Source organism: Lissotriton vulgaris, chromosome 1_2, assembly GCF_964263255.1.
Source record: "Lissotriton vulgaris chromosome 1_2, aLisVul1.2, whole genome shotgun sequence".
Classification (NCBI taxonomy): domain Eukaryota; kingdom Metazoa; phylum Chordata; class Amphibia; order Caudata; family Salamandridae; genus Lissotriton; species Lissotriton vulgaris.
Window position 1 is genome coordinate 226,952,934 of NC_141686.1, and position 11,688 is coordinate 226,964,621.

Here is an 11,688-nt window from a genome sequence, read left to right on the forward strand (position 1 = left end):
CAGACATTCTCCCATGCTGCACACTTTTGGGAAGAACCTCAAGACCTGACTCTTTGGCTGAATTGGAGCTGCACACTTCCCCCCAGTACCTTGAGACCGTCACAGGTGAGTAGCGGGCTTCACAAATCCCTCATTGATTGATTGGTTGAATCGGTGTATGAGTGGCTGTATGGCTGTTTGGCTGTTTGGCTGTTTGGCTGTTTGGCTGAGTGTGTGGATGTGTGTGCAGATCTATAAATTAGTGAGTGGGTGTGTAAATACTGATATCTGTGAATGGGGCTTGTGAATGGTTGTGTGGGAGTGGGTAATTAGTTCTATGGGGGTGTGAGTGGGTGCATCAGTGATCCTGTGGATGATGTCAATTGTGATGTAATTTGAGATGTCATCATGATATCATCAGTGATATTACTGACCATGTCACGAGTGATGTAACATGTGCGGTCATAAGCAGTGCATTGTGGAGCCGCAAATTATAGTTAGCGTAGCTAACTATAACTGCTGAAGTTCACAGTTTTTTTGCAAGTGAAATCTTAGCCTAAGAATAAAAACCCTGTAATTTTTTTTCCAGTAAATTCGATGTTTTATTTAATTAGTAGTCTGGCTTGCTGAGTGGTGCAGAAAAGGGGCGTTCCTCCTATCAGCTCTCAGGAATCCTGCTGTGTTGGACTTCCAGGAGGTACCAGAATGGCTTCTTGACCCCTCAAGGGCCCTCAGGAGTAAAGTGGACATCCTCCCCTTTCAGTGTTGCGCCAAGTGGTAAATTTGCAGAGTGATAGAGAAAGGGGGCATGGGTGCCAAAGACCTCCTAGTAATCCCACTGCGTAGGGCTTAATGGAGGTATGGGGGGGGGGGGGGAGTTTGCCCCAACTGCATCCCTGGAGGCCAACTAACCCTCCTGTTACACCCACTAAGTTCCACACAGCAGGATTACTGAAAAGTTGCTTGCCCCCTTTCATAAACACTCGGCAAATGCGGCACCTGGTGCACTACTAGTAGGGGGATGAAGTCCTCTTGGCTATTGAGTTTCTTTGGGGGCCAACTACCCTTCCTGGTAGCTCCAGTAAGTCACACACAGTGGATTTGATGAGAGGTGTTTGGTGGCCATGCTGCCTTTCTCCACCATTCTATAAACACGCCTTCTTCTGGCACACCACTAGTTGGAAAATTAAGTTTCCTTGGCTCTTGAGGGTCCTTGGGGAACAACTATCTCTCCTGTTACCTCCAGTAAGACCCACACAACTGGATTGATTCGAGGTCATCTGATGCCACAACCCTTTTCTCCACCACTCTGCAAACATGCCTTCCGGTGCAAAACTGGTTGGGAGGAAGAAGTCCACTATAGTCCTGAGGACATCAGAAGTAAAGTGGAAATTGTTGCCCAACCAGCAGCACGCCAGGAGGCGCAATTGCTGAGTGGTGAAGAAAGGTAGCATGGCATCGAAGTCCTTTTCACAATGCCGCATTCTAGGACTCACTGGAGGTAATGGGAGGGGTTCTTTGACTCGAAGAACCCTCAGCGCCCAAGAGGACTTCATACCTGACCCACCACCTCAACAGGAGGTGCATTTTCAAAGTGGTGGTGAAGGGGGCATAGCCTCTGGTGACTTACCAGAGGTCTTTTTCCTATTCTATTTAAAAATTATTTAAGGGAGTGGGGTCTGATTTTTTTTCAATGGGTGAGGGGGCTGTGTGGACCCCTCCCCAGGGCATTCTCAGCCTAAGGGACCCATCCACCGGTGTTAAGCCTTTTCTTTTTTGGCCACATCTCCTCACCTTAAAAAAGAGAGGGGGGAGTGTGCCCCCCAGACCAGCCTGTAGTTTGGCTGCCCTGGTCTGACCGAGGGCACCCACTTTGTAAAGGTTGGGGACTAATGGGGAAGCCACAAGGCCACCACGGTCCCTGCCGGCCTACCCCCTAATGCGAGAGGAGATATTGCTTTTACACATAGGGAGCTGCTAACATGCAGCTCCATGTGTGTAAAAGCAATTCTGCTCCACTTCTACTAAGCAAGAGCATTTTCTGCTCTTGCTTATACTTTTTTGTCAAGCTGAGTCCCAAGATGGATGCCAAAACGTCCTGGTCCCCAGATATCTACATTTTTTAAACTTTAATATCTCTGGAACTACTATACTATCTACACCAAACCACAAAAAGCACCATTTCTGGACCAACATCTAGCTTTTTACCCTATTTGGTGTAATTCCATTCAGCTTTTTGCACTGTAGTCGTGTTCAAATAATGAAAAATCCCCATTGACATAACATGGGAAAAACACAGTTTGGGATCCCCCTTTTTCTCAGCTCCCGCTTGATGAGTCACCCTGAAACGTTCAGCATTTTTAGCTTAAACAAAAAGTGGCAGTTTTTAAAAACTTTTGTGAAGATTCATCAAGGGGCGGCAAACTTATTGGCTAACAAAAAACGCTTTCCCTATGGAAACGTTATCCCTAACTATACCTACCTACTAGCTACTGCCAGTAAGTAACAATATATAAACATAGAGAGATAAAGAAGGTTAGAAAAACCACAATCTAACCTATGATATAATCAGTGGTGGCTCCTCTGCCTTCGTGTAAAAAGTAAAACCATAATAACTAACTTTATTATCGTCTTCTTTTTCCTTCCTGCTCAGGTGCGGGAGGGGAGGGTGGGCTGTGCTGGCCAGTGCACGGAGCAGGGGGAGGAGTGTAAAACACACTCTAACGTGGGCATAATGGTTTGGTCGGCCCAAATGGTCATGCGCACCTTGCATATTCCCCACACGGCTGCATTACACAACCGGCTGAGGAACGCCCAGGACGCCCCTTCGCTGGGGCAGCTGTTGCGCTTAATAAATGTTATTAACATAACATAACATAACATAACATAACATGCAGAGCCTCCAAGCCCCTGTCTGAGCGCCGATCCACGGTGATCAGACCAATCACAACTCTGCTTATGGCAGCGATGAAATTGAACAGGGGGTTCTGGAAGGCTGGGAGCGTCCTGTTGTGGTATGGATGAGACAGAGCAGGCGTGGCAACACCTGGCAACACCCAGATGAGTCAGTTTAGGAGTATTTTATTGTATACCACCCTCCGCTCTCCACTCATGGCCCCACCACCTGCGCTTAGTAGTGGCTGCTACTGGATATAATGATATCTTGAGTTAAAACATTGTGATGTAAAGGTAATCCCAATATGATTACTGCAGTGCATTCTACCAGGATGTAATTAAACCTGAGTTAACTACTGACGTGTTGCTTCACCCATGTAGAGATTTGAGCGCTCTTTTGAAAGCCCCTTTTATTTCCTGGTTTCTCAGTGTGTAAACCATGGGATTTATTAAAGGTGTTATGATGGTGTATATCATAGAAACGAGTCGGCCCTCGATCAAAGCATAACTTTCAACCGGTCTGAAATAGGTAAAAATAATAGCCCCAAAGAAGAAAGTAACAACAGTGAGGTGGGAGGCGCAAGTGGAAAAGGCCTTCCGCTTGCCCGAGGTGGAGCGAATGTTTAGGACAGCAGAGATGATGCGTATGTAAGAGATGAGAGTGAGAAGAAAGGAGCCAAGTCCCACTATCCCACCAGAAATAAAAACCAGTACAACATTTATGAAAGGGCTGGTGCAAGAGAGAGCAAAAAGCGGGGGAACATCACAGAAAAAATGTTGAATCAATGTGGGGCCACAGAACGACAACCGAAATGTTGTGGTTGTGTGTAGCGCTGAATACAGGAATCCTCCGGCCCAGGAGCAAAGGGCAAGCTGAACACACAACTTTCCATGCATCATAACTGAATATCGCAGTGGGTGACATATGGCAACATGGCGGTCATAGGCCATCACACTAAGGAGGAGACACTCTGAGCAGGCAAAGAAGATGAAGAAGGAGAACTGTGCAATACAACCTCCGAATGAAATAGCTTTCCTCACAGCCAACATGTCTACAAGCATCTTGGGGACAATGACAGAGGAATTGCAGAGGTCAAGTAATGATAGGTGACCTAGGAAGAAATACATGGGGGTCTGCAGATAGAGGTCCACCTTGCTAAGAAATATAATGAGTAGATTTCCAAGCAGAGTAACCAGGTAGATCATCAAAAAGAGCAAAAATAGAGGAAGGTGGAGCTCCGGGCGGTCTGAAATCCCCAGGAGAATGAATTCCGTCACTGAGGTAATATTAATCATTTCTCTTCATACAGCAATCTCCATCAACATTTGCTGGAGACCTCGTCGGAATAGACTGAAAATGATGCATGTAGCTGCTTCGGCGTATGTGTTATATCAGTCGTTTTTTGTAGCAAGGCTGCGAAAATAAGCAATGCTTGCGAAGTGAAGAGACAATCCATACGGCAAAAGTGGTGATGAAACATTAGGAGAAAGAATCAGACTCCCTCCTTTCCTATCTGAACCCACAGAGATAAACCGTGGAGAACCCCAAGGATCATCGCTGAGCCCAAAGCTATTCAATAACTACATCGCCCCCTCGCTGCCATCCTCAGACAGCTCGGACTAAACATAGTATCCCACACCAATGACACCCAGCTCATCCTCTCTCATGAAGCAATCCTGCATCACCAGACTCAGCTTCCAGGAAGGACATTGCAACCTGGATGAGCAGCAGCTGTCTGAAGCTCAACTCGGAGAAGAGAAAAGGTCTCGTCCTTGAACCCACCCCCTCAGCGTGGAAAAACACCTGCTGGCCCACCTGTTTGCAACCCCCCCACTCCCACAGACCAGGCCTGGAACGTCTGCATCATACTCGACTCTTACCTCACCATGACCGTACAGATTAATGCTGTCTCCTCCACGAGCTTACACATCCTCTGCAAGACTTCAAGTGGATGCACCCCAATCCAGAAAGACTGTCACCCATGCACTCATAAAAAGCAGACTGGACTACGGAAGCACCCTCTATACTGGAATCAACACACCCCTGCTCCGAAAATGCCAGACTATCCAGAACACCACGGTATCTCACGACATGAACACATCAGCCACCACATACTACACTGACTCCCGATCAAGAAGATAGTAATCTTCGAGCTACTCACACATGCCTGCAAATCCTTCCACAACACTGGACCCCATTACTTTAATGAAAGTGTCTCCTTCCACATACCCAAGAGAAATCTCTGCTCCACCGACATCACCCTTGCCAAAACCCTATGCATCTGCAGAGCCAGAGAGGGCTGAAGAGCCTATTCCTACAACTCAGCAAAGAACTGGAACAAGCTCTTGCTCAACATCAGACGTTCTCCCATGCTGCACACTTTTGGGAAGAACCTCAAGACCTGACTCTTTGGCTGAATTGGAGCTGCACACTTCCCCCCAGGACCTTGAGACCGTCACAGGTGAGTAGCGGGCTTAACAAATCCCTGATTGATTGATTAGTTGAATCGGTGTATGAGTGGCTGTATGGCTGTTTGGCTGTTTGGCTGAGTGCGTGGATGTGTGTGCAGATCTATAAATTAGTGAGTGGGTGTGTAAATACTGATATCTGTGAATGGGTTTGTGAATGGTTGTGTGGGAGTGAGTAATTAGTTCTATGGGGGTGTGAGTGGGTGCATCAGTGATCCTGTGGATGACGTCATCTGTGATGTAATTCGAGATGTCATCATGATATCATCAGTGATATCACTGACCATGTCACGAGTGATGTAATATGTGTGGTCATAAGCAGTGCATTGTGGAGCCGCAAATTATAGTTAGCTTAGCTAACTATAACTGCTGAAGTTCACTGGTTTTGTGCAAGTGAAATCTTAGCCTAAGAATAAAAACCCTGTAAATTAATTTTTTTCCAGTAAATTCGATGTTTTATTTAAGTAGTAGTCTGGCTTGCTGAGTGGTACAGAAAAGGGGCGTTCTTCCGATCAGCTCTCAGGAATCCTGCTGTGTTGAACTTCCAGGAGGTACCAGAATGGCTTCTTGACCCCTCAAGGGCCCTTACGAGTAAAGTGGACATCCTCCCCTATCAGTTTTGTGCCGAGTGGTAAATTTGCAGAGTGATAGAGAAAGGGGGCATGGGTGCCAAAGACCTCTTAGTAATCCCACAGCGTAGGGCTTAATGGAGGTATGGGGGTAGTTGGCCCCAACTGCATCCTTGGAGGCCAACTAACCCTCCTGTTACACCCACTAAGTTCCACACAGCAGGATTGCTGAAAAGTTGTTTGCCCCCTTTCATAACCACTCTGCAAATGCGGCTCCTGGTGCACTACTAGTAGGGGGATGAAGTCCTCTTGGCTATTGAGTTTCTTTGGGGGCCAACTTCCCTTCCTGGTAGCTCCAGTAAGTCCCACACAGTGGATTTGATGAGAGGTGTTTGGTGGACATGCTGCCTTTCTCCACCATTCTATAAACACGCCTTCTTCTGGCACACTACTAGTTGGAAAATTAAGTTTTCTTGGCTCTTGAGGGTCCTTGGGGAACAACTATCTCTCCTGTTACCTCCAGTAAGACCCACACAACTGGATTGATTCGAGGTCATCAGATGCCACAACCCTTTTCTCCACCACTCTGCAAACATGCCTTCCGGTGCAAAACTGGTTGGGAGGAAGTAGTCCACTATAGTCCAGAGGACATCAGAAGTAAAGTGGAAATTCTTGCCCCACCAGCAGCATGCCAGGAGGTGCAATTGCAGAGTGGTGAAGAAAGGTAGCATGGCATCGAAGTACTTTTCACAATGCCGCATTCTAGGACTCACTGGAGGTAACGCGAGGGGTTATTTGACTCGAAGAACCCTTAGCATCCAAGAGGACTTCATACCTGACCCACCACTACAACAGGAGGTGCATTTTCAAAGTGGTGGTGAAGGGGGCATAGCCTCTGGTCACTTACCAGAGGTCTTTTTCCTATTCTATTTAAAAATTATTTAAGGGAGTGGGGTCAGGTTTTTTTTCAATGGGTGAGGGGGCTGTGTGGACCCCTCCCCAGGGCATTTTCAGCCTAAGGGACCCATCCACCGGTGCTAATCCTTTTCTTTTTTGGCCACATCTCCTCACCTTAAAAAAGAGAGGGGGAAGTGTTCCCCCAGACCAGCCTGTAGTGTGGCTGCCCTGGTCTGACCCAGGGCACCCACTTTGTAAAGGTTGAGGACTAATGGGGAAGCCACAAGGCCACCACGGTCCCTGCCGGCCTTCCCCCTAATGTGAGTGGAGATATTGCTTTTACACATAGGGAGTTGCTAACATGCAGCTCCCTGTGTGTAAAAGCAATTCTTCTCCGCTTCTAGTAAGCGAGAGCATTTTTTGATCTTGCTTATACTTTTTTGTCAAGCTGAGTCCCAAGATGGATGCCAAAACGTCCTGGTCCTCAGATATCTACATTTTTTAAACTTTAATATCTCTGGAACTACTATACTATCTACACCAAACCACAAAAAGCACAATTTCTGGACCAACATCTAGCTTTTTGCCCTATTTGGTGTAATTCCATTCAGCTTTTTGCACTGTAGTCGTGTTCAAATAATGAAAAATCCCCATTGACATAACATGGGAAAAACACAGTTTGGGATCCCCCTTTTTCTCAGCTCCCGCTTGATGAGTCACCCCGAAACGTTCAACATTTTTAGCTTAAACAAAAAGTAGCAGTTTTTAAAAACTTTTGTGAAGATTCATCAAGGGGCAGCAAACTTATTGGCAAACAAAAAAACGCTTTCCCTATGGAAACTTTGGCCCTAACTATACCTACCTACTAGCTACTGCCAGTAAGTAAAACATATAAACATATAGAGAGATAAAGAAGGTTAGAAAAACCACAATCTAACCTATGATATAATCAGTGGTGGCTCCTCCGCCTTCGTGTAAAAAGTAAAACCATAATACCTAACGTTATTATCGTCTTCTTTTTCCTTCCTGCTCAGGTGCGGGCGGGGAGGCTGGTCTGCGCTGGCCAGGGCAGGGAGCAGGGGGAGGAGTGTAAAACATACTCTAACGTGGGCATAATGGTTTGGTCGGCCCACATGGTCATGCGCACCTTGCATATTTCCCACAAGGCTGCATTACACAACCTGCTGAGGAACATGCAGAGCCTCCAAGCCCCTGTCTGAGCGCCGATCCACGGTGATCAGACCAATCACAACTATGCTTATGGCAGCAATGAAATTGGACAGGGGATTCTGGAAGGCTGGGAGCATCCTGTTGTGGTGTGGATGAGACAGAGCAGTTTAAGAGTATTTTGTTGTATACCACCCTACGCTCTCACCCCATGGCCCCACCACCTGTGCTTAGTAGTGGCTGCTACTGGATATAATGATATCTTTTTGTTAAAACATTGTGATGTAAAGGTAATCCCAATATGATTACTGCAGTGCATTTTACCAGGATGTAATTACACCTGAGTTAACTACTGACGTGTTGCTTCACCCATGTAGAGATTTGAGCGCTCTTTTGAAAGCCCCTTTTATTTCCTGGTTTCTCAGTGTGTAAACCATGGGATTTATTAAAGGTGTTATGATGGTGTAAATCATAGAAACGAGTCGGCCCTCGATCAAAGCATAACTTTCAATTGGTCTGAAATAGGTAAAAATAATAGCCCCAAAGAAGAAAGTGACAACAGTGAGGTGGGAGGCGCAAGTGGAAAAGGCCTTCCGCTTGCCCGAGGTGGAGCGAATGTTTAGGACAGCAGAGATGATGCGTATGTAAGAGATGAGAGTGAGAAGAAAGGAGCCAAGTCCCACTATCCCACCAGAAATAAAAACCAGTACAACATTTATGAAAGGGCTGGTGCAAGAGAGAGCAAAAAGCGGGGGAACATCACAGAAAAAATGTTGAATCAATGTGGGGCCACAGAACGACAACCGATATGTCGCGGTTGTGTGCAGCGCTGAATACAGGAATCCTCCGGCCCAGGAGCAAAGGGCAAGCTGAACACACAACTTTCCATGCATCATAACTGAATATCGCAGTGGGTGACATATGGCAACATGGCGGTCATAGGCCATCACACTAAGGAGGAGACACTCTGAGCAGGCAAAGAAGATGAAGAAGGAGAACTGTGCAATACAACCTCCGAATGAAATAGCTTTCCTCACAGCCAACATGTCTACAAGCATCTTGGGGACAATGACAGAGGAATTGCAGAGGTCAAGTAATGGTAGGTGACCTAGGAAGAAATACATGGGGGTCTGCAGATAGAGGTCCACCTTGCTAAGAAATATAATGAGTAGATTTCCAAGCAGAGTAACCAGGTAGATCATCAAAAAGAGCAAAAATAGAGGAAGGTGGAGCTCCGGGCGGTCTGAAATCCCCAGGAGAATGAATTCCGTCACTGAGGTAATATTAATCATTTCTCTTCATACAGCAATCTCCATCAACATTTGCTGGAGACCTAGTCGGAATAGACTGAAAATGATGCATGTAGCTGCTTCGGCGTATGTGTTATATCAGTCGTTTTTTGTAGCAAGGCTGCGAAAATAAGCAATGCTTGCGAAGTGAAGAGACAATCCATACGGCAAAAGTGGTGATGAAACATTAGGAGAATCATGCAGAAAACAGATAATTTACTGTTCACAAGAATGTAGATGCCTTTGAGTTGCTTTGTTTGACGTCTCAAATTTTGTAAAAAAGTAATATTTCGCTGAAATCGAAAAGAAAAATTAAGAAATGATTGTCAACATTCTAAAAGATTTATTCATTTTCAAAGCATGCAAAAAAATGTCATACAAACACTATCAAAATTGCGTAAAAAACATGAAAAAAGGTAAAGCGAAAAAAATAAATTTCATCTTGATAAATTTAACATTGCTATTCCATTATGGACTCTATAAGTAAGAAACACTCTTCTAAGTTCACATTCTTGGTGCTGCAATCAAATATGTTCTTAAAACAAAGCACACCAATGGTGTATTTAATATCAATAAGTAGAGAAAGTATGACTTGCATAACCTCAAACGAACAGACCACAAGTACAAAAAAATGTAACTAAATTAAGAAATTTAATTGAATTGAATATGCACTTGTATAGCGCATGGCTAAACAAGGGCATCCCAGCGCTTATCGTGACACCTTGTACACCTAATCTGACCATGGAAAGAGGAAGATTTTAAGCGGAACAAGGAAAGAGGAAGTTTTAAGCTGCTTCCTAAATCTAAGATAGCTAGATTCCAGTCGTAGATACTCTGGAAGCTGGTTCCAGAACTTGGCTGCATTATAGGAAAACCGCCGATCCCCCAGTTTGTGAGCGCTTGATCACAGAAACTATAATTAGTCGTTTGTTATTGGATCTAAGAGTTCTGTTGAGGCAGTATAATTGCAGCATTGACTGAAACAGAGGAGAACCCTTTTCAGAAATAGATTTATGGACAATACACATAGCCTTAAACCTTGTTCTTTCCTGGATAGGGAGACAATGCAGCTGACCAAGAGCAGGTCTGGCTGAGACACATTTGGACGTATTCATTAGAAGGTGGGCTGCACAATTCTAAACAATTTGCAGTATCTTCGTGGTTCGTAGTGGTGCACCCAAATAGGCTGCATTTGCATAGTCAAGGTGAGATAATATGAGTGCCTGGACTAAAATATGTCTGGCGTCAAAAGGAAGAAGAGGGAGAATCTTCCTTAACATCCATAGCAATTTGCTGCGACTTTGCCAGCCTGTATTTTGAAATCCAAATTGCAGTCGAACCATATTCCCAGGCTCTAAATTTTTTTCTTAGGGACAGGAGGGGAACCTAAGCAACTGGGCCACAAAATGTTCGTAGGGGCAGAGTGGCCCAGGAGCATAAGTTCTGTCTTTGCTCCAATCAGCTTTAAGAATGATTTGTCCATCCATTCAGATACCTTCACAAGCAATGAAGTTAAGGCAGGCAATGATTTATCTTGCTGACTGAGGGAGACCACCAGCTGCGTGTCGTCCGCATAGGTGACAATGTGGATCCCCCACGGAAGCACCACATCTGCCAGAGATCTCATGTAGATGTTTAACATGGTGGAAATTAAAGAAGATCCCTGGGGACTCCACACTGCAGAGGGATCTGCTCTGATACAGCATCCTCCTCGTAGACAGAAAAAGATCTGTCTTCGAGAAAGGACTGCAGCCATCTTAGGGTGACTGCTGTCACCCCTACTTCACTAAGTCTTTGGACCATAAGTTGATGGTTAACAGTATCAAAGGCTACGCTGAGATCTAACAAAATAAGAACAACGCAGCCTATATTGTCCAAGATTTTTCTAGATGCTTCAATCACAGCAAGTAAAGCATTCTCCGTACCCTGTTGGCGTCTAAAACCTGTCTGAGTGTGATGAAGACAGTAGTTACCCTCCAAAATACCTGCCAATACAGAGTTAACGTACTTTTCAGCAATCAGCCCAGAGGAATAGGAATTTATAAGCCCAGAAGATTCTTATCTTAATACAGAGGAAATAACATTTCATATATCTTTCTGTTTGTATTACCAAGCAGCCACGGCCGGTGCAGGTAAGCGCGGTCAGGCGGGGTGGGATGGGAATGCGGCAGTTGAAGGAATATGATTTATTTATTTAATTTTCCCTATTACGTTGTCAATCGACTTTCCGCCCCTCCCGCCCCGCTCCACCTCACTGCACTTACCTGCACCAGCCGCAGCTGATTAATAATTGTGAATCAAGTTTTACTCCTGCTTAAAGGGCACTGAGGTATTATAGTACATTTACAAGTATTGTTGATGCACTGCCATTTTTTTATTCTGTGATTTACAGGGCACATTTAGCATAATGGTGCCAATAAGTG

At 45.2% G+C, this 11,688-nt stretch overlaps 2 protein-coding genes across 2 annotated transcripts; both read right to left on the bottom strand.

The window, feature by feature from the left end:
• Nucleotides 1-3,243: 3,243 nt before the first annotated feature.
• Nucleotides 3,244-4,194, bottom strand: LOC147735098 (olfactory receptor 5V1-like). The gene has a single exon (XM_086952621.1). The coding sequence runs from the start codon at nt 4,168-4,170 to the stop codon at nt 3,244-3,246; it is 927 nt and encodes a 308-aa protein (XP_086808747.1). The 5' UTR covers nt 4,171-4,194.
• A 4,147-nt stretch (nt 4,195-8,341) lies between these two features.
• LOC147735099 (olfactory receptor 5V1-like) lies at nt 8,342-9,292 on the bottom strand. The gene has a single exon (XM_086952622.1). The coding sequence runs from the start codon at nt 9,266-9,268 to the stop codon at nt 8,342-8,344; it is 927 nt and encodes a 308-aa protein (XP_086808748.1). The 5' UTR covers nt 9,269-9,292.
• Nucleotides 9,293-11,688: the final 2,396 nt, after the last annotated feature.

Bases quoted from the DNA above. Each gene is read 5' to 3' on its own strand.
- LOC147735098 (XM_086952621.1), bottom strand. From the start codon at position 4,170: ATGATTAATATTACCTCAGTGACGGAATTCATTCTCCTGGGGATTTCA.
- LOC147735099 (XM_086952622.1), bottom strand. From the start codon at position 9,268: ATGATTAATATTACCTCAGTGACGGAATTCATTCTCCTGGGGATTTCA.